Consider the following 24,297-nt stretch of genomic DNA (forward strand, 5'->3'; position numbering starts at 1 on the left):
GATTGGTTATTTGCAGCAAGTAATTTTATTCATCTAGCCTTGTTTTAAATTTGTACTTTCATTTTGTATAAATTTTCAAGATAAATGGATATAAGTATATTTTGCATAATTATATATAATAGATAATTCTAGAAGCAATTATAGACATCAGACATGGTTTGACTACTTCTTTTTAACTTTCAAATAATACAGGGTTAACAGGACTGAAACAAAAATACATCACCTACAGTCCCACAGCCTTTTAACTGTAATTCATAGATAAAAATGTCCATCAAAGACATCAATGCTAATCTTAACAATATTTGTGTCTTAATACCGAAAGATTAGAAAATTATCTCTGTAGGTAAGGTCAGAATGAAATATTTTAGGCACATAAAGCCAAGTATTGAGGTAATCTGACTGCAATCTAGTCTGCATGTTCTATGGAAAAGCTCTGCAAAGCTGAAAATAATCTGTGATAGGAATGACAGCAGGTATATGACGCAGGTTCCCCTTAGTTCTCTTTTCATTCTTTAGCTTGTACTACTCATCACTAGAGAATAAAATCTATTCATTCATGTTTCATTGATGAAGACTTGTAATCACTCAGTAAGAATGACTGCTTCAGCATTTCTCTCAGATGAATTGTGCACAAGCATTTATCAACTTCAGTAGAATTGGCGTTTGCTTTGGTGGTGCAAATATAAATATGGGTACATAAGGTTTAGAACTGTGAGAAACAGAAAGAATATTATTGCCTTAATAGGCTTTTTAATCCCATAATTTAAAAAATATTTTTCAGAGATCAAATAATCAAAAATTTGTTTTCACTCATATAATTTACAAGGTTTTCCAAGTATTTCCATAAAAGTCTTAAAGGTACATGTAACACCCTGTGGTAGAAGAGGAGAAGGAAGACAAAGATTGATAGAGAAGGAAGAAGACAAAGCCATGTTTCCAGATTAGTGAACAGATATCACTAGAGCTGCTTGTTGTGCTGCTAGCAGTTTTGGACTGGATTTTTATTTGTTGTTGTTGTTGAAGTGCCGGGATTTGTGAAGGCTACCAGCATCAGCACAAACTACATGGAATACTTTAAGCACAGTGACACCATGCCAATCACTTCCTATGCCAAAAACTGCAGGAAAAGCTGCCAGAGAACCTCTTCTATAATTCTTTGTTGAGGGAACCGTAACATTTCACCAAGCTCTTTACGAAGAGCCGCCACTATAGAGAGGGGAAAAAAAAGGCAAGGGAGAGGGGCCGATGTAGATTGAGGCTGGCGAGATGAGCAGCACAGGGGTCTGGGGGTTTAAAGCCTCTGGAGAAAGTTCTGAAACTTCTTTTGCCAGAATAGTCTTTCTAATAAACTAGAGGCCTTATTTGCAGTATATACCTATACCACCAGCAATGTTTAGATCCTTTACATGAAATCAAAAGTCCTACGTCAGACACTGCTGCTCCAAAATAAGAGGCAAACAGCATCTCTGATGGGAAATTCAGTCTAAAAGTCACTGGCAGTGAGGAGAGCGAAGGTATGGCAGCTAGAAATAAGAAAATGTTTAGAAAAGAAGCCTCACTACAATTGTTACCTCTGAAATTGCTTTAAAAAAATAACACAAGAATAAAACCACTACTTTAAACAGTTTTTAGTTACATTAGCAGCACCTCAAATTTGCATTTTAGATCAAACAGGAAATATTAAGTTACAAAACCCACTGGATGTAAATTTACTTCCTCAAAGTTTGCTGATAACTGTTGAAACACAGAAACTCCTGCAGCGTGCTAGTCTGACTTCAGCTGCCAAAGGACATCCTCATTCTATGGGACAGTGTCCATAAAACCAGCTGTTCAGCTACGCATAAGCAAAAATGAAAAACCAGCAAAAGGATATTTAAAAAGAAGCTGTGCCTAAAAAGTAGGCAGATGTCTAGAGATATTCATGTCCCAAGATATGTACATTTTAAAAATCCTACCACATATACATAGTAATACATAGGGTTAAAAACCCTGACCTCTCTTCAGCTGAAGAGTGACAGAGTACTTTAATTTGGGGATTTCCAAAACTCTAAGTTTTAAATGGGGCTGAACAAAGAATGAGATTGCTCAGCATTTCTGAAAATATCAAGAACTAAGTTTCGCATCCAAAAATAAGAAATGATTCTTATTAAGAATTTTAGCCTGGCGATCCATAACACAAATGTTAACAAGGATTATTAATATGTCACCAAGAACTTAATGAAGAGAATTTCAACCAGCTTTCTAATTTTCAAAATTACTATCAACATTATTCAAAGCTACTTGAAGGTTAAAAAAATATTACTAATATATGGCTGATGTCAAAGCTAATGCATTATTATATTTGGTATGTTACAGGATATAGCTCTCCTACTGAAACATGATAAAATTACATTATATCCTTTTTTCAATAGACTTCAAATATGTTTAATTTCGTTTTTTGTTAAAATGTTATAATTCTCAATTCATAACTTCTAAACATTTGTAAAATTTAAAAATCAAAAGCTATTAATTATATAAAAAGATAGTTAAGATTTTAAAACATCTATAAAGTACATGCCGTATTTGAAATGGATCCTGATACATATTGCCTTTTCCAAAAAACAACCTGAGATCATCAATTGCAACAAAGATTTCTGGATTTCACCTAAACCACAGTTTATTAAACATTTCTCTATCCTGGCCCACCTCAGGTTCAGTCATAGTTTATACAGGTGTGTGCACAATTCATCAGAATCCTAGAATTAACCAAATAGCAAGAAATGGCAGGTTGGATTTTTTTCTTTAAAATAAAAATTATAGTAACAGGAAATTAACTACTCCATCAATGCCGACCACTTCTACAATTTATTTTTTGGTTATGAAGGTAATTTGGAAAGCTCCAATATCAATAAATCACCACTGTACTTTTTCTTAAATAGTTTTTTGCTGTGTTTTTTTTTAAACAAGCCTCCTTCCTAGGCATTTCATATGCTTCATTTCTGTAGTATTATCTGTCATTTTTCATGTTCTGTCAGCAGTGCTGCTATCTCATTTGTCTTTATTTTTCCAAAGCATTCCCCTTGTCTGTGACTTTCTCAAAACACTAATAGTTGACAGCTTTTCCCCTCCCAGTAGAGTTCCAACCTGTAATTTCTATTACGTAGTTACTAAAGCAGAACAAGAGGCTATCTAGATGCAATGTTTTTATAACAGGCAAGTGAATAAAAATCAAAGTAATATCAGCAACAAGCCCAGTGATGACAGCACCTTTGGAAACATTTGCAGCTTCTTATGATTTCAGCTCAGAGGATTACATTCATATGTTTGCACTATGAGGAGTTCTGCTTGCAGACAGTTTTTTGGGAGACTTGGTACCAGTGATCTCAGCAGGGGACACTTACATCATCTGCCAAGGCTGCCGCACCGTGGAGTATGGGCACCGGGTTCTGTTTTTCATAATAATGCAGTTTTTCATGAATCTGGAAGACAATAGCACAAAACAATAAGGTTATTTAGCAGCATGAGAAACGGTACAAAATGACCCTGTTGAGCTAACTGATCTGTTGAGTGTCTGTAACTAAAGAAACATCCTTATAGTAACCTATAGGCAGCAATCATGTACGTGTAATTCATCATCATCCTCTGTTGAAGTGCTAAGAATATGAAATCAGATGGAAAAAATGCTCAGTATGTAGACCAACCCACAGAAAAACTAAACATTTGTGATTTTTCTCTCCTGGCTTTCTATGTCCATATTTCTAACATATTGCTTTAAGTATCAATTACATTTTATATTGCTGCTGAAAACACAAAGCATAAAGTGTTTATCCCCAAGATGGATATAAAAAACCCTGTAAATTATGATTTATGAAGTGAAATAATAGCCTGCCACCCACATCTTGACAGACAGCTTGGTGGAGCGGCTGCCGTCATTAAAATAATTCAGAAACAAGGGCAAACTAGTGCTAATATGAATTCTAACACATCTGAAAGAAGAATGTAGTCCTTCAGCAAGTTAAAGTCATTTAGGAGCATTTAAAGTTTCTAATGGGGAGTTATCAACATTAAAAATGCAGTGTGCTTTGGCTCTTTCAAAAGGGGAAAAGATACACCATCATTTATATATTCAGCCTCTTCCCGCCTCCACAAGTCATGCATTTCAAAATTTAGATTTTTCCAGTGTGAAAGCTTAAAAGAACCAAAATATTTTAAAGCTTCTAACAAGTTTTTTAAAAGTTATTTCAGAATGGCATAAAATATTAAACATTCAATTTTATTTACAATATTTTCCTGAAGATACACAGATGTACAAATCTTACTTAAAATTCAAAAAAAAGAAGACAACAGTAGACTGAACTGATGCAAATACACCCCATTCTTAGATTTCTACTTTAGTCCTGCTGCTCTGAAGGAGGCATGGACTCCAGATGGTTGGAGGAGTTGCAGGAAGAGCTAAATCGGGGACTTCTGTGCTTGACAAGGAGGGGAACGTGAGGTCTGGCAGAGGGGACGGGGCTCAGGACTTGGCTGGGGAGCCCCTCGCATCCTTGGGGTACAGGCACCCCAACGATACCCTACCCCTCCCCAGCGCACTGCTGGAAGAGGAACAGGATGGACGCCAGGCAGCAAGGATAGCTGTAAAGAGCAACCAAACCAGTTTGCACACTGAAAATGCTTGGGGTTGACTGGATCGTATCTGTTACGCACCGACTGTTTCCTCCAGCCTTCCCTCCTCATCCACATTTGCTTTTCTCTGCTTACTTTTACCCTCGGCAGCGCTCACTCCTTTCACTGCCCTGGACTCCCTCAGCCACCTCTCCAGCCCCTTCTTTTGAATTTAAACTGAACTCCCAACAACTACACCCATAACATGATAATGGCCATGTCAATGACACTTGGGCTTCCCATTTTTCTTGTCTTCTGCTGTGCTTCATAACACTTTCTAAGTCCATGTCTGCTTTTACTCATTTAGACTATAGGTTCTTTGAAGTAAAGGTCACACAATACTCTGTTAATCCAACATGGCATAGCAAGATCTAAGTCTTGGTCGATTTCTTCTTCATTTCTGTACTCTTAGTAAGATTATTTCTGTACGTCATTGGTTAAAGGATACCAAAGTTATGAAACATCATGGTGAGGCATGAAGACAACACAATTGCTCAATTGCTAAGTTGTAAAATGATTCATTCTGAACAGCAAGTATTCGTACTTCATCTGGAAACTAAAAGCAGAGCACTATTATCTTCAGAACATGAGTGTGAATTTTACATAGCTTATATAGACATTGTTTACTCAGCAAAGTAAGACTAATCTATATTGGATGTCACCGAAAGTATAAGTGACTTGAAAACTTCATATTTCTAGCTCATAAAGCACAGAAACTAAACAAAACAAGGAGCTGCAGCTCCCTGAGTTTAGCAGAAATTTGTGATTTACTTAGACTGTGAACTTGAATAACTAAAAGGCATAATAAATCAAAAAGTCTCCAATCCATCATTTTTTTGATTGCTTCAGCCAACATCTTGATTTTAGCCAGGCTGAGCTTCCATCAACTCTGGAGGTTAAAAGCAGTTGCCTATGCTACCTTCTACTTTCTCAAAGAAAATAGATGCTCCACTGCTGATAGAGCTGTTTTTACCCTTGACAACCTGCAGGTGTCTTTACCAGGGAAATTTTAAAAAAGAAAAAAAAAAATTGCTGAGACATTCTTGCATAACTCATCTTTGAAAAAGTGTTATAAAATTGTAAATTCATGCAAGAAAAAATAGGGTTTAAGAGTAGGTAGTGTGTAACTTTAACAAGTTATTGGCTCTGCCTATAACCAGCAAATGGCTGAAAACAAATTTTTATTTTCCTAACAGTGGATATTGGAATCCAGTTAAGCATTTAAAGAAAAATCACTAAGATTTTATTTGATTATGGAGGAGTTGTAGAGAGAAACTGCCTAACGAAATCTGGAGCAAACAGAAGCTAATCAAGTAAGCAGGAAGATTGAATTATTACTAGACAGTTCTAGATATTAGCTTTTGCTACATCAGGTTGGAAGTTTTATTAATTTACGATACTGGCACAATGAGTGACTCTAGGGATAAATATCACATGATCTATGGTAATAGACACTGCAACCTGGGACATTTCCATTCAAGATGCAATACAGGGTCGGTTTTTTTGGTTTTCTGTTTTGGATTTTATTTTTTTTTTCAAAAAAGATCTGATTTTATTTAATAGATAGTATTTTGCCTTGTTTGTTAGCTGAATCTATTTTTTTTAATCAAATCTTTATAGACGGTATCTGTCTTCCATCTCTTTGTAATTTAAAGGATTTACCTAAGAAAATTAGAAAAAGCACTGGTCTGTGCACAAAGCTGCAATCAATTCAAAATACATGGATTACCTTTCATATCAGTATGAAACTATCGTATGCATCATAAAAATGCTACTTCCAATGGCTCTCCTACAGTTACCATCTACCTCTAACTTCTGGATAACTGATGTATTCATAATGTACGCCGCACTTATAGAATAGCTTCCTGAACGCAGTAAAACAGGAGACTTGGTGCCATTCAACTGACAAAGCAAAAGTTTCAGTGAGGCAGAAATGCATTTTCAGGTAACACCTTCTCTCCATGTGTCCATAAACGTGTTCCAAGATGACTTGGCCCATGATTTTCCCATAGATCACAGTAAGGCTGACTGGCCTGTAGTTTCCCACATTGTATTTTTGGGCTTTTTTGAAGTTGGGTACAGCACTTGGCTTCCCCTAGTCACTAGGCACTAGGTCATCTCTGTTGCCTTTCAAGGATGACAGAGCACACTTGCAAACTCACCTGGTGGCCTCTGAACTTCCCAGAGTTCAAGGTGCTGAATGACTGCATTTATGACTACCACCTTCAGAAAAACTGGCATGCAAACAGCCAAACGTTTTGGCAACTTCTCCACGTGCTGTCTTTCAGCTAATTACTTTCCCAAATCTGAAATTTGTAAATAACGCTAACATATGCACAACTAGCATTATATTTCCAAAATTCAATTCTTACACAAGTAGAATTTGGAATTTAAATATTTAGATTAAGTGACCACATTGATGAAAATGAAGACAGTGGAAGCTAGGCAAATACAGAATTGGAAAGCAGAACAAGACAAGGTGGTGCAAGTACTTTGCCCCTTTGCAAATCTCACTCAATGAAATTAAACTGCAACAGAAATTAAAACCATCCTGAAACACTTCAGGAGAACTATGAGAGTGGATTCAAAACAGTAGAAGAGAAAGCATTTATCTATTCAAGATAAAACATTTCAGATTTGCAGCCATTTGTTTGAGCTTCATTCTAAAGAATTCAATTTAATACAAAAAGCAAATTTATTTTATATTCCGTGGCTATACTGGATGTGCAGTAACGGTAATACTATTGAATGAATGGAATGTATGGAGAGTATAGGACTGTATCATGTTTAAAAAATAGAAAATATAGTACATCTGTTTTAAGTACTTCTGATATTTAAGTGTAAAGCTTGAACCCTGAAAATCTCTTCACAGATGAGACGGAGTCTGTTAAAGCAAGAGTTGTGTATTGTAAATAAAACATATAAAGCTGTTCTGCTGAACAGATGACTACGTTGCTGGGATTTTGTTTTTTGATTTTATTTTTTTTTTAACGACTACCTATCCTTTTCACTGTAGGGTACTTTGGGTAGACTTACAAGGTTCTGTGAAAACTGACAGTCTACTGTGAAGATATGTCCCAAGAGGGAAAAATAATCATTCGCAAATTTATACAATTTTTGGCACATTTGTAGGCAAGGGAAATTGTTTCTGAATTTTCCCCAAGAGACTGAATTAAGCTTTCTATAACAAAGTATAGCAGAAATACATTTTCTGCAGTGTCCCCAGCCTGCACTATTTTAAAACCCGCAGGGAGCTTTCTGAGTCAGAAAAACAAAAGTCTTAAGCAAATAATCCTACAAAATAAGCTTTTTCTCTAACTTCTCTTTTTAGATTTCTTAATTTCCAGGTACAGCTCCAATATCACATGGCTGAAAATAACGCAGGGGAAAGGATAAGCAGGAAATATCATCGGTTTCCAATACCCCAGCTCCTTCTGGAAAGGAATCCCCTTAATACAACAATAATTTTATTGGTATTTAGTGGACTCTGGAACAGTTGTGTAAGCAGGACTTTTCCAAAAGGCTCTACAGAACAATACTACACACCTATAATCTACATACCTGGCTTCAGAAAGGGTAGCTTGTATTGGTATTACAGTCCAAGATTTATTAGCAATGTTTTAGAAAGTTATCCACCTATAAAGTTTCTGGAAAATTTCAGACAGAGCTCCAAAATGGACTATTTTCATCATAAGATGACAGAATAGAACAGAATAGACTATTTCAGTTGGAAGGGACTTACCTGGTGTGAGTATGATTTTACTGGATGAGATATCTTTCAATACGCAGATAAGGTACCTGCAAAATTTGGCTAACTGCATGCATGAAAACATGCAACACCATCCTTGTTTAATGCAACAGAATGATTGGCACTGAGGACCTAATCACTGCACCATAACATTTCTGGGATTTTATTCCAGACTAGCCTAGTCTAGTCTTGTCTGCTGATTAGCAGCTAATCTCCTTGTTTAGTTTCAGCAGAAAGGAATCCATCTCATGTACTGAACTGCTGATGCTTGCTGATGCACACCAAAGCAGCACAAGTTGAGAAGATGGGAAACTGCTTTAAAAAATGCACTCCTGATCTGGACTAGAATGCCAATATAGACACACATACAAAGCACCAAGATGCGTCTAGAAGCAAGGCATTGAGTATATTGTTGTAGGAAGTCCCTAACAGTAGGCAGAACATCTCCGCTAACCGCTCTCTTCATTATGTTCTTCATAACGTATCAACAAGAGTGTCTGAAATCAAAGTGCTGACAAAAGCCATGCACCTTCTGTACTTACTGGCTTAGTACTTGCAGGGATGCACAATGAAAGACTCTCTTATATAAAGAACCTGCTAATTGTCCACCAAACTTTCAGGCTCACATACCATTTGCAAAAAAAGTCTTTAATTCCACAAGTGGCACCACAAACGGGGGAGATGCTACTACAAAGAGGATCATGTTTACATTAAGAAGCCACAACAGATGAAGAGAATGGAAAAAGAAGCAAAAGAGAAACTGGTGAGGCAGTAAGTGCTAGTTTTGGTTTCATCTGTAATATCTGGAGCAAGAGAAATCATTCCAAGGCACTCATGACTGCAAAGGACACATTTATGAATAGGCCCAACATTTACACAGCTTTCAAGGTGAGAATTAAGGTTTTCACTTGATCACTAATGATATTATCTTAACTCTGGGTTTTAGACAGTGAGTTCACTGTCTAAATTGACCAACAACTTTAAGTCAAGGTAAACTGAAGTAATTAGAAGGAAAAAAGAAACGATGGGCTACAATGAAACAAATGAAAATAACCATAAAAACATTCACAAGCTATAATTGCATACCATCATCTATGCTGAAAGAGTATGCATATTTTGCTTGATGTAGAACTTTAATTCAAGATTGTTTACTTCCCTCCTTTTTACCTCCCAAAACCTTATTGTATCAGATGAAAGGATCAGAATAATTAGCCTTTTTTTTTTTTTGCTTTATTTTCATCATTTAACATGTGTCTATAAAGCCTATTTACACAGCACAGAAACATGGAGAGAATGTGAAACTATTCATTTGTTCCCAAACCTTCCTATAGTATTTATCACTGCAGCTTTGGCACTCTAATGAACTTAAATATGTGAACAACTCTGCAGTAATATGGCACGATGAACACATGAGGTGTAGGAAAACTGAGCAGCAAATCAAATGCCAATTCATTGCAAATACTCAATGCAACATCTTGAAAACTGACTTTCTCAGAACACATACAGCCTTTAAATCACATTCTATTCAGGCCACTTGAATTGCAGTTAGAGGCATAGAATATTGCTAAGAATTTAGCATCATGTATTTTAGAAAAGACAAACAAAATAAAAATGTATAAATCATAGTTAACTACTCCAAGTTTGCAAAGAGAATTTCATTCCCAATAGTAATATTAAATTGCCTCAAATATAAATTAAGTGATTGTACAGTGCAGAAAGCCTTCTGAGAGAATGTTACAAGTATCAAAGCAAGCCCCTGAAGACATAAAACGTTCAGATACCTCTATTCTGGCCCGGTTTTCCACAGCAAAAAGTTTCATCACAACAGATGAGCAATTCTCTCTTTCAAGCCCTTGTTACAAAGAGCAGAAGCATTAAGTTCATATGAATTCAAAAGCAGGCTAATGGCACAGAAATATTTCTGCCTGAACAGTTGAGAGTAGTCAGAAGTCATTCAGAACAGCAATGTTAGACAGCATTAACAAAGGAACTAAAAACTTGCACTATAACAAAAGAATCATAAGCTTCTTTATCACTATGGCATGAAATTACTTTAAAAAAGTCAGAAAGCCTGCAGACTGCCTGGTATAAACCGTTGTACTGGGCTTGGCTGGGAGGGATCTCATTTGCTTCACAGGAGCCTGCACAGTGCTGTGCTGTAGGTCTGTGACCAAACCAGTGCTGATAACACACTGAGGTTTCACCTATTGCTGAGCAGTGCTTGTGCAGCGTCAAGGGTTTCTACCCTTCCTTCTCTCATCTGCCCAGCAAATAGGTTGTGGGTGGACAAAAGGCAGGGAGGGAATACAGTTGGGACAGCTGATCCATACTGACCATAGGGATATTCCATACCATATGATATTATGTTTTTCCAAAGCAGCCATTGCTTGGGGACTGGATGGGGTATTGGTCAGCTGGTAGTGAGTGATTGCTTTTGCATGACTTATTTCCACCCCCCACAAATAGCTAGAACAAGGAAATAACCAACAAGGCATCTAAATTATATACTCAAAAAAGGCAGACTCCTTAGCTTGAGCCTTATCTTATCTTCTGCTAAAGCGTGTTTTCTTTTTGGGGGAGAGGAGGAGGGTTATAACTGGAGACACTAATACAATTTGAAAAAGGAGGTGCTTCTAGCCCTGATAAAACTTGGTAACTAATTCATTTAGCACTCCTTTAAGTAAGCGACTCATTCACAGAAATGAGATGAAGCCACAGAGCAAACTTGATAGGATTTTGTTAAATTTTGTCAGCTTAAAACATTATATCCATTGAAGATTAAACCCACTCCTGTCAACACTGCAGAGAACGTTCCAGCTATCACAGGAAAGAAACCTGTTATCAAGATCCTAAAGTTGTAAGAAACGGATGGAATTTCTGCTGAGTTCATTTTTGTGCTACAGCAGAATACATGAAACAAATGAAATCACCAACACTCTCTCTTTTCCAGGTCATATGCATACTTGAAGTCCATTATTTGAAAAGAGCCAACAAATAAACATGTATATTGAGACCAAAGTGCTCCGAGATTATCAGAATCTTTTTAGTTGTGTTAAAAGAATGTGAACTAGCCTCCAAGCATAGAATCACAGCATGCTTTGGGTTGGAAGGGACCTTTAAAGATCACCTATAGTTCCAACCCCCCTGCCATGGGCAGGGACATCCTCCACTAGACCAGGTTGCCCAAAGCCCCATCCAACCTGGCCTCGAACACTGCCAGGGATGGGGCATCCACAGCTTCTCTGGGCAACCTGTTCCAGTGCCTACCACCCTCACTGTGAAAAATTTCTTCCTTATGTCCAATCCAAATCTACACTAGCATCTCTTCAGCCGTTAAAGATAAGGTTGCTATGAATCCACAACTGTGCTGGATGACACTTAAAAAGTGTCCTTTACCCCACATTCAGAAGGGCCTATATTCCAAAGAGAACTCCTCCAGAAATTTCTAATTGCATTGCAACTTCAGAAATAAATTTTCAGAACTGTACGCACAATTACAGTAATTTTCTAAGTTACAAAATGTGGCAATACAGTTATATTAGATCATATTTAAGGGCATTTTTCTTGTCAGGTTACAGTTTGTAAAAATTATACAATGGTGTGTTACCTACAGATTTACAAAGTTATTGGAGCAGCATTATTTTAAATCAGGTGCTATCAATGCAAATCAGCCGCATTGCCTGGAGAGGCCGCAGCTTCAACTTACATTCTCAACAAGCACTTGCTGCTTGAACTTTGGTTCAGCAACAACTTGGTTATGGAGCACTTGTGTGTGTGACGGTGTTGTTATGGCAGAAGTGCCCAGTTAACAGCAATGGCAAATATCATGCGATTATTATTAAATTGTTAAAGTCAATAAAAGAAGCACAGCATGCTAGAACTGACAGAAAGCAACCTTGTGGGGAAAGAAGGTCTCAACTAGCAAAATCAAATGATATATGATTTTGTTAAGAGCCTTGCTAAAAATTTGGGTCACGTGAGTTATTAGCCATCCAGCCAAACAACTAGTTTTTATTGTCTAGTCAGAAATTGCAAGACAGAAAAAATACCTGTGCACACTGCAGTAAATTGTACAGTAAAATTCTATTCTCCATGGATTTTTTTATTTTTTTTTTTAAATCTGTGGTTTCAGAATTTCCTCCTCAACCATTTAACACTGTGCCTCATTACCTTATTTGTCTGTCCTTCACCCTTGATCAACCCTGATGAGCAGGGCACATCTGAAGAGGATGATCACAACAGAGAAAATGCAATGCTTCAGAAGAGGCAGACCACCACCTGCCCTCAGGGGTTTACTCCAGGCAGTCTCCCAGGTGGAGTTTTGAGGCCGGTCTGACAAAGTCACAAGGGCACTGCCAGATGTGATTTTGCCTTAAAGAGATCTAATCAAAATCTCAGGCCTGTAAGGACCCATCTCCTGATTTTCATTGTAAAAGGAAAACAACTCTCTTCCACTCTTTCTGTATTGAAAAAAACCAAGACAGACATTAAGTGAGCAGTTGATGGTTCTGGTGATTTTGCTCTTGCTTCTCTGTGCCATACACACTGTACCAGTGTCCTTATATTGTATGTATTTCCATATCCACCTCCCCATCACATGTCTTTTTTTTATTGGAAAAAGTACTTCATTATCTCTTAAGTACCTAGCTACTAACACTTTTAACGAACACATCCTTCGTGAACAGTGAGGTATGCCTGCATGTCTGTGTTTTAGATCTATGTCTTACAATATTTCTAATTTCAGAATTTCCTGTTTTTATTCTAGTATCACCAAAGCATATGAAAGAAAACTACTAAATGCATCCATTATGCTCATATACCATACCTTCTCTTTAACTCAAAAGCAAAGAGATGAGAGCCATTAAAATTAAACTAAATTAAATTAATTTGGATCATTTTAGACCAACAGCTATAGCACCAGAGAATCAGTTTTCCTAATCTGGCGAGCCCATTGTAAGCGATGACAGGGAGGACTGCTGAGATTGTTGTTATCGACTTTTGAGTAGAGACAAGAACAGACTGGAAAGGAAAGTGTGAGTGCAGTTAAGTGTGGGATTAGTGGCACAGAAGTCCAGCAGTAACATTTAGTCCAGACATAGTAATTTTAAAGTAACGGTTCCAGGTTATGACTGTATTGTAATGTGGTGACCAACCAATTTCCTGCTTCACCACCACCTTCCTGAATGACTGTCCATTCTCTGCTTGTAAAATGGAAAAAGTAGCATTTCCTTGTTTAACACGTGGTTAAAGGCAAGACCAGGTAAGTACCTGGAAAATAGTGTGCCACATATTTAAATTCATTTGGGTGTTGTGGAACTTGTTGAGGGGGCTGATGAAGACCAGACATTTTCATCAGGAAGAAAGGAACAGATGTATCCTGAAGCTTTCATATAATGTGGAAATTTGACAAACACAAGCTCTCTATGTGCACATATAGAAACCGAACAGAACAATTGGAGAAAATGACAGAGGCCATACACACAATGGCAACTCCCTGCCCAACCCCTTCTGCTCATTGCCAAGTAACTGGAGCCAAGTTCTCTAGATTTCTAATGATACAAAATGCTACAGGTAGGGCTTGCTCAGGAAACTGTATTCTGCCAACAGTACTTTGTGGCAGCTCCTCAGGGGTGCAAGCAGAACAAGTACCATGCACAGAATAGGCATGGCACCTCAACACAGCAGTAGCCCGATGTCCCTGCAACATGCAGAATCAAACCCTTGCTCAACAGACCAAGCGTTTGGTCTACTGCCTGCAAGGGAGCACCTTCTAACCTGGCTCCCAGCCCTTTTCTGAGATCCTACAGCCATAGGAGCAGCAGCCTTGCATTGGACTTGCATGTTGTTTCTGGGCTTCTTCTTGTTTCAGTTCAAGAAAGACAAGGAACTACTGGAGAGAGTCCAGCAGAGAGCTATGAGCATGATTAGGGGACTGGAACATCTCTTGTATGAGGAAAGGCTGAGAGTTGGGTCTGTTTAGCCTGGAGAAGAGAAGACGGAGAGGGGATCTCATCAATACTTATAAATATCTAAAGCGTAGATGTCAAGAGGATGGGGCCAGACTCTTTTCAGTGGTGTCCAGTGACAGGACAAGGGGCAACGAGCACAAACTGGAACACAGGAAGTTCCATCTCCATATGAGGGAAAACTTCTTCACTTTGAGGGTGACCGAGCACTGGGACAGGCTGCCCAGAGAGGTTGTGGAGTCTCCTTCTCTGGAGACATTCAACACCCGCCTGGAGGCGATCCTGTGCAACTTGCTCTAGGTGATCCTGAATTAGCAGAAAGGCTGGACTAGATGATCTCTAGAGGTCCCTTCCAGCACCTACCGTTCTGTGAATCTGTGTTGCTGTAAATCCATTTCATGACTTCTCACCCAATCCTGGAGAAAAAAATTATTCACTTTGACTTTGTGATGGCCTCTTCAACATGAAAACTTAGATATTTTTCCAGTCATTTTTAAGCTAAACCCAAACTCTTTCAATCTTCTCCTGTGGATCATGTTTTGCAGCCTTCTCATCATTCTAACCGCTCTCTTCTGGAATTTCTACAGTCTACTTAATTAGTGGCCTTACCTGCAATCTGCCTACAATCAATACATTTTTTCCTTAATTACTGATAACCCACAGCATGCCATCAAGCTTTCATACAGTTGATAATTATTATTCAAGTTTTTAAAGATTAAAATAGCATTTACATAAAATGTTCATTTCCTTATTCATTCCCATTTGCAGAGTACTCTAACATGCTTATTTGTGATTCTAACTCCCTGACAGCTTACCTCATGAGATGCTGCCCTTTTTTTTTATTTTTTAAAATATTTTTTTAAAATTATATTTTAATCCCACAATGGTTTATTTTATTTAGTCTATATCACAAAAAAAAAAAAAAAGGAGAAGACTCAAAAATAAGCAGATTTTGGTCTGAATTAACATGAAAGCATATGGTAATAAGACTAATGTATTAGCTATTTTATTTTTGCAATGTTAAGCAAAACAGATTAAATACTGGCTACAAACCCAGTCATTCCTTGCAGAGTTTCTTAAAATGTTTATTTTTCTGTAAGAAACACTTTTCACTTTGAATTCATTGTTCCTTATAAAATAAAATAAAGCTGCTATTATATGAGATTTCACAGACTTCATTCAAATACACTTTTTTCTTCAGTAATAAGAAAAGGTTTTGATGACTTTGCTTATAGGAAGAGGGTCCCTAGGTAGACAGAGGAAGTTCAGACCAAAGCCAAACAAGTTGCGCTTGCTCCAAAATAAATTTCCCTGCCCCTTTAGAGCCAAACAGCCTACATGGCTACCGTATACAGTATTTTCAACATTGTTTTTCTGTACTTTTAACCCCATTTCCAAAGGAGCATCACAACAATTCCGATTTTGAATGAAACCACTCTCTTGAGTGAACTAAGGACATGAAGTCCTTGAACAGAAAGAACAGAACAACATGAAGCTTTTTCTCCTTTGAAACAAGCAGTCTTCAAACTAGAGTCCAGGGCTGCTGAAAGAGCCCTACAATTTTAATGCACTACCCTTCATAAATGCATTTTCAAGTAAAACAAAATCTGAGCAGTAAACACACCAAGTACCCATCTGAATTGTACTAGTCTGAATTTGCTAAAATAAAAGTACAGCAATTTTTTTCTCCAAAAGCACACACTGACCTGTATAAAAACATCTTAAATTTGGTAAAAGTTTGAGGAAAAATTTCAGAAGAGCAATACTGAACTCCATATTCGAGGTCACAAACTGCTCTTTCCAATTTATGGCTCTTCATCCCTCTGTCTATACATTCTCACTCAGTGGCAATCTTTGCCCATCCACTCCCAGTATTATTACCTCAATAAAATACTTTTTGAATGAAGCATTCTGATTTAAATGAGAAAGCCAATTTGGGGTCTTGATTTCTCTCTCTCCTTTTCATCAAAACAATGATAGGGATTCATCATTCACAACACAATAGACCAAATCTTTAATAAAAGACAAATTTCATCTCTCTTTCCCTGCATAATTTAAGTTTCTATGTTCATGCTTCATAAGCAACCTGAGGAAATACTTCTGTGCAGTACTGCAGACATAGCAAATTGATCACACATTCAACAAAGCTTTCAAAGTCATATATAAAGAATGCAGTTTAAAATGGTCACAATACTCAGGATTATGACACTATTTTTTATCCAAAGATTTCAGAGCACATTACCAAAGGAACCAAGCATCAGTTTCCTTATCACTAAAATGAAGACAAGGACTAATCACAAACACAAAATGTACTTAATTTGCAAACCAGTACTATCTAAATGACTTCTAATCTGAAAAAAATTACTGTAAGCTTCAATTTTTTTGTTTTCCAACTACTGACAGTGAGATACCTATAATCAATTGCAGTATTTTCCTGATATAATTGTCATGTAAACAACATGTCTTTCTAAATAACTTTTAAAATATACTTTAACTTAAAGAATATTTAATATAAGGAAGAAAGGAACTGCAACTTCCATTTTTGAGATACAGCACTCAGTAAAGTTGCACAGTTGTAATTAAATACAGATGGAAATAATCCTTATTGCAACAATCAAACAGCTGATGGTTTTACAATGGTTCTACATACCAAACTTGAGGTAAAACTTAGTTAATTCAAGACACTAATGAACATGGATTGATCAGGAAAAAAATATATATACATGCCTACAGTATTTCAATCCCACATTTCAAAAACAAACTTTTCTTTCTTTCTTTCTTTGAGGAAATCTTCCATTTTTCCCCACTTAAACACTCTGTTGATACTTCCTTTTTAGATATCACCTGACTCTGTAAGTAACGCAACAGAGACTTGCAAAGTGTATGCTTAACTAATTTGAATTATTATGTGTAACAAATACTCCAAAGAATTGATCTAAAACATCAGAAATTTAAAACTTCAAGTCTTGCTATTGCTCAGATTTTAAGAAATGTAAACATTTCTTTAGCTTTATGACAAACCTTTTTTAAATAGCACAAGTATAATGATACTGTTCTACATCGCAAAAGTGTTTCTCCATTTGGGGTTTGGTACTTTAAAGATCTTAATGAATTTTCTAAGAAAAAATCCTCCTCAAAGTCAGCTTTCTATACTACAGAAAAAATAATTGTTATTGCTCTCGAATATCAGATTTGAGTATTTCAAAGAAAAAAATATATCTAAGAGAGATAAAAATAATTATACTACTAAACATGAACTGAAAAAGGACAGAAACAGACTGGATGCAGCTAGAGTGTAAAGAACAAAGATCGTGTCAACAGCTGACTAATTTGGTTTTGGAAGCTGTCATTATCTGAAGTCTTTCTAAACACAAAATACACCGGCAACAACTGTCATCTTATTGCTGAGAGACATCTCGGAAAACTGTAATCCTGAACATTTCATGACTTGAGATTAAACTTGATTTTCTAATTCAGCAATTTAAAAAAACCCCCAATATTCCATTAATTCCCACTGCTTTATGGTGGTGTGTTGATTAGTAAAGAAAGAGCCATAAAGTGAATTTGAACATAAATTTACAATACGTTCTGTGCCAATACTAATACCCATTCACGTGAAATTATTCCCAGAGTCCGAATTAGAGGACTGAAGAGGTAACTTGCTAAGAATATGGAGACAGTACTTTTAAAAAAAATTACATTAAAAGAACACTTTTCCAAATAAAGAACCTATTGAGACACATTTTAAATGAACAACTGTACAGTCCTGCTTTGTCAAATAAATACAGCTGAAGAAGCTTTAAAGTGAGACAGAACTGAAAGATGAGAGTTGTCTTTGGAAATCTGCTAAGAAGGGAAAGCAGCACCACACAGTAAGAGCAGGTAGTCTCAAATTCACTGCAAATAGACTTCCCCGATGCCTAAGTTCAAAATTTTATTTAGATGCTAGAAACAAAACATATACGTGCCTATATTTAATACTTCTTTTAATAAAAGCCTTGTCCATTTCTTCAGAAAAACCCCAAACACTTACATAAAGATTAAAAGGTTCTCATTTGCCAGCAAGTATGGTGTAATTGTAAACAATTTGCTTTGTAATCTTCCTTTCTCCTGATACTACTGTTTTTAAACACTCATCACAAATTTGAACCGAGGTCTTTACTTTTACATCATTATACAGAACCTAATTTCCAGACATTTTTCCAAAGGCAAGTGATTTCCACTGTTCTGTTAACAATATAAATCCAAAGGAAAGAACTTAACCCTGCTCACCAAGTGAACAGATTTCTAACATGAAGGAAAGCTAAACTGCTCTTCTGGTTGTCAGACAGATTTTTGGGTTTTTTCCATCGAACTCCATTCTCTGCATAACTAAGATTTTACAGAAATGCCAATTAAACATTAGAGAAAATAGACAAAAAACTAGGATTCGCTGCATACAGACTGAGACACCCTGGCACAGACTTGTGCCTTTTCACTTTCGCTATTCAAGCACAGCCTGCTAAATTTAAATTACGAAGAGTTTGCTTTATTCCTGCTTAGTACAGTAAACACCATCCTCATAGTCTCTACTCAATGCAAGTTAGTCCAAGATCCAATTCAATTCAGGTTCCCAGAGTTCCTAATAATATTGAAGATATCATTTCTGTACAGCTCAATGATACAGAATTAACCCATTCAAAACCCAAACTTTATTCACAGACAGGGATATCTATGCTTTGAGTTAAAATTGAATATATATTGAATATATATATACACACTCACAGAGACATACATTTATCAATTAGCACCATCTAGTGGGGTCAGTACAATTTATGGGATATGAGAAATATGTAGCTCATTATTCAAATTTTTCTACATTCAGTGCAACATGTTATGCTACAGCACAGGCCAAGTAATTAATAAAATTCAGGTGTTTAAAAAAAACCCAAACAAACCCCAAACTCTGTCATTTTAATTCATAACGTTATGTTATTCCATTATAAATTACATTTTAAGAAAAATACTGACACCGAAAGCTGCATGTACATACATATGAAAATTTATGAATAAGAAAAAACCCCCACCTTTTAGGCATTCATACACATGCAAAACATAATTACAATTTAATTACTATTTTCTATTTTTATTCTTCTGTTCCCCATCACACATCTCAAGAAAAATCCACCACTCCTTTTAAAGAAGCTACTCTGAAGCAAGCAAATGATAAAAAAATCCCTTTTATTTAAGGCCTCCATCATCAGAGCAGAATTCTGCTGTAAACACAACTTTTGGTAAAACTGGATCAAAATGCCACAAACACTGGATCACAACCCAAAAGGTTAATAAAATAACAGATTAAATACTTTTGACACTTTCAAAGTAATTAATTTAAAAGAGGTCAACTACACTAAAAACAGATCCTAAGAACTAACCATACTCATTTATAGCATTTCTCAAATGTGAAATCTAGAAATTGATTTTTAGTCTGTTTTACATTAAAAACTGTAGGGACTTAAGTCATACAAATAAATAATGCTGAAAAATTTCAAATTCAAAAGCTAACAGTAGTAGACGCCCCTCTACATCAACTGTATGCAAAAAGTCTCACAAATAAAAAGCAGGAGCACATGAAGGTGCTTAAATGCAACGGGCAAAATCTCTACCAGCCTCTGCCAACAGGCAAGTGAGCTAAAAACACTACTGTTCCTTCCTCCCTCTGCCTGCTTACAGTCCAGGTTAAAAAACAAAGCAAAACCAACCAGAAAACAATCACTAAAATTAAGTACATGCTTAAGAGTATTAGGACAAGTCATGAAATTAAGCATTTGCTTCAAAGCTTTTTAACGAAGCCATGGTCTTGAAAGCAAAGAACGCCTCAGAGGACACGCTGTGCTTTCAGGTCTTCCCTCGTTTCTAAAAAAAGGTGATTGCCAGTTAGCAGAACTTTCCAAAGAGATCATAATAAATCAAGTGGAACTTGGACAACGAGGGACACACACATCTCTGGTGAAATCCCAGACCTAAAGTTAATATGAAAATATAAAGTTGTGAAATCTTTAAAAATAGATAGCAAAATTAAAAAGCACTTTATGGTGGTTACTAAAGGATGATCCTCTGTGCTTCCCTACTATGCTTGGCACTAGATGAAAGTCAGTTTTATATAATAATGGTAAAAGTAGGTGAAAATTCAGAAAAATAGAAAAACGTGGAGAAAATATGTAGATATGGGGGGAAAAATTAATATCAATAAAAACCAGCAGTGGAAGACTTGCAGTGACTTCAGAAGTCCCAGAACATAAGAACAGAAGAGGCTGAGGGCTGCACAGTACAGCGAGGTGCCAGGCTACAATTTAAACTAAATGGAAATCAAACAAAAAAGATTCTAATAAATTAATACCAACAAATAAGATTTATAGTAAGAATTTTAATTTTAAAAAAGGTGAAGACAGCATCTGAATTTTATTTAAAAGGATAGAAAGATGTGTTAGGAGCAGAATGTCCTAAATAAGTAGAACCAGATAATTACAATAGTATTAATGGATACAACTAATTCTCAACCTTCCCTGCAGAGGACGGAAAAACACCAACACTGAAGTGGAATGTGTGCTATAGGATAAAGGGGAGTATGAAGAATAATGACAAAATATGGGGGGGAAAATTGCAGTAATTTAGGAGAGATTTACTGCCATTTCCCTGCACCTTTTTAGACCACTGTACTTCAGACTTTTGCACTAAATCATCCAAACATGCAAACCTATTTTACAGGAAGCTTCAAATCAAAGCAAAACATATTCCTTTCTTTTTATATTGGGAGGAGTAACACAAATATATTTGTACAGGTGTACAAAATTACAGCCATGCCATATCATGAAATCTTGGAAAGCTGGTAGAAAACAGCAGAAATTGCCTAACGACAGAGATGACAGTAACAAAGATAAGGGACCTGTATTGGCACTTCTACTGTTATAAAAAAAGAATACAGAAATAACTTTAGTGATTTTATTCTTCAAGAAATAATGGTCTATGAGAACACAAAGCAGTGATACAAAAGTATCAACTACCAGGATGCTGGGAGATTTCCTGAGAGTTTCCAACCAGAAACTGCCTCCTCAGCCCCTTTTTTCAAGTAAGATGCAACCAAAGCATTAGCCAGCGTGACCCAGCCTGATTTACACTGCATTTGAATATGAGACCAGCAGAAATTTAAATACCAGGAAGAAGTAACGTTAACCAGGGAATATTTTTTCTTTACATTTTTATGCCATAAATGAGTTATAAAATTAACAAAACCAAAAGGCAACACATTTCCTTTTATATCATGCAAAAATGTCATTTTACACTTGATAGAACAAGAAATTACAAATATTGCTCCAGCTTAACTTAGTTGAGCTTCCCCAGCTCAACTGAAATACACTGAAGTACTCTCTAACTGTATCCATCCTCAGGTGATCAACCTCAGTGTATGAGAGGTCACTCTTACCTACACACTTAAGGGTTTGGAAAATCAGTGGAAAAGCTGAAATACGTAGAAAACAGCACGATATTCCCACAGAGAAGCCATGAAAGAATGGTTATGAAAGTGTCAATAGGAATAATAGAAGGAAAATAAATGCACATAACACAAAGGGAATTAAAGGTGTCTCATATGTTAAAGATCCATTTAGCAGTAGAAAAATAAACGGAAAATAATCCAGTTCTAATAAAAGACCAATATACCTACTCAGAAAACACAGAGACAGAGCTGAAGCAGGACAGAAGATATGATCAAGCCATAGGTCTTACACAGTGATTACCTGATATGCAGCAAGAGGAAAATATTGCTTCCCCTTTGGGAGAAGACAATAATAAAACTTGGTCAGATTATTAGGTAGAATTAGTTAGAAATTAGTAGAAAGCGGATGTTTCAAGATGAAAGAGCATGGGCACAGAACTACAAATATTCTGTTGCTTGGCATGTGCTATGGTATGATTTGTAGTTAGCCTTTAATGACACACTAAACTTCAACATGACCAGCTTTGTATTTCAGATGCCGATTAACATGATTACAATCACGGGTTACTTTTTTCCTAGAATGTTTGAAACTTGGAAATTCAAAATTGCACCCTGATTTATGGTTTGATTCTGATTAAAGCCATGTATGTCTGTAGTGTCATTACTGGATTATTTAATCACTAAATCTCAACAAAACCTGCTCTTTTCCATGAAACCCAATCTGTAAAGCACATTAAAATTCAAGATAGTTTATGAAGATGATATCCATACTAAATGTAAAGCAGTACTGAACCTATCCAATGCATAATCACTAGCATTTATAGCTGGCACGTTTTCTTTTTTTTTTTTTTAACTCTTAAACATCAATATAATTGAGGCAAAATCATGCTTGTGAATAATTGACACCACTTGCATTTACTTTGTGCAGGTTGTGAAAAGTTAGAAAAAGAAAGGGAAACAGTACAGATTTACTTTCCAACGGACAAAACAAGACTGTTTACCCCAGACCATTCCCACCGCTCACTAAATATGTTCTTCATGAAGGGTCACACTGTACCTGAACCACTGGGGCAGTAAAGTCAGTGGCTCCAAGGCTCAAAATCTCCTCCTCTTGAGTGCAATGACTTCATGTCAGAGGTCTATGAGACAGGGTGAAGGAGAAAGGCAGCAGGATGGAAATACTGATGCATCTAGTACAGTGAGCTAAAGTACAGATAATGAAATTAAAATAAGAAATATAATTCAGAAGTCAAAATGGATTATTATTTTATTCCTTTGCTTCAACAATATTGGTGGGTATATGTTTGTGTGTGTGAGATCCAAGTCCAGAAACTGATGGGAGAAGGGTGCGTTTATATTTCCCCAATGAATTTAATCATGCATGTACTTTGCTAGCAATCTTTAAGCTGAAGTAGCCAGCAATGAAGACCCATTTCTGGAAGGGCTCAAGGTCTTAACCAGTGGATGCGTAAAGGGCCCAGAGTCCAGACATGGCTATTTAGTTGGACTTAGAGCCTGTGCTGGTATTTGAGGAATCTGTAAACGTGGTTCTGATTAGAAATCTAGAGAGCAAAATTGGGTGTGTTTTCAGCAGAGAACTTCAGCTGTGAGCAGCTGGAGAGGAGAAATGGGACCAGGCTATCTGCTTTTTTGTTTATATGAGTGCACTGCTCTCTCTATGGTAGCCTTTCTGGCCAGCTGGGTGAGTGACATAGGTGCTCAGCCTCGCTACTGGTTGGACCTGCAAATGGGAACAGCAGTAGGCACATCCATCTCATAGTGCACTAGACTGAGCTTCTGCAGCAAAGGCAGAGGAGTCCTCATATCCTGGGGTCAGCTACCCTTGGTAGCTCTCATAACACCTTCAAACTTCAGCACTGATGGAGTATAAAAGATTAAATATTTCATCTAGTTTGCATGCAATGAAATAGTGTAACTTTGCAAATACATGCAAACTAAGTGAGTAATGTTTTCCCTAGTAATTTATTTGGCCGCACTAACATGGCATACAAATATTTCACCTTTATACACCTACTGTCTTAATTACCCTAAGAGACAAGGAATCAATCCCATCCTGATTTAGTAGATAAGAAATAGAAGCAGCCTGCAGACATACATGGGAGGACACACTGAGGGAAAAACTGGTTCTTAGTAAGGCAAATGGGGTCGGGGAAGAGAGCTGCAAAATACATGACCATAATGTATGCATGTGCAACTCTAAATGGTCCAACCAAGGCACCAGTGTTTTTTGAAAACAAATTCAAGACAGCTGTAACTTTAGACAATTCAATGTTTTTAAAACTGTCACTGGAGGAATAAGAAAGATTTTTACACCATAGGTACCTTAGAGTGGTTCAGCTGGAACAAGAAAGCACGAAACCCTTCTCTCTCTAGCACGGAAAGAGACTATGTCATCATACTTAAGATGCTATGTCAAAGTGAATCTGTACATTTAGGTTCTGCTA

The 24,297-nt window shown here is 36.7% G+C and overlaps 1 protein-coding gene across 3 annotated transcripts in view; it reads right to left on the reverse strand.

The window, feature by feature from the left end:
- The window catches only part of MPP7 (MAGUK p55 scaffold protein 7), a 156,160-nt gene that overhangs the window by 65,619 nt on the left and 66,244 nt on the right, over positions 1–24,297 (reverse strand). For all 3 annotated transcript variants that reach the window (XM_075746408.1, XM_075746407.1, XM_075746409.1), the window contains one exon: positions 3,381–3,458. In XM_075746408.1, the coding sequence (XP_075602523.1) occupies positions 3,381–3,458 (78 nt within the window). The remainder of the gene's footprint in view (positions 1–3,380; positions 3,459–24,297) is intronic.

Source organism: Balearica regulorum, chromosome 2 (assembly GCF_011004875.1).
Source record: "Balearica regulorum gibbericeps isolate bBalReg1 chromosome 2, bBalReg1.pri, whole genome shotgun sequence".
NCBI classification, from domain to species: domain Eukaryota; kingdom Metazoa; phylum Chordata; class Aves; order Gruiformes; family Gruidae; genus Balearica; species Balearica regulorum.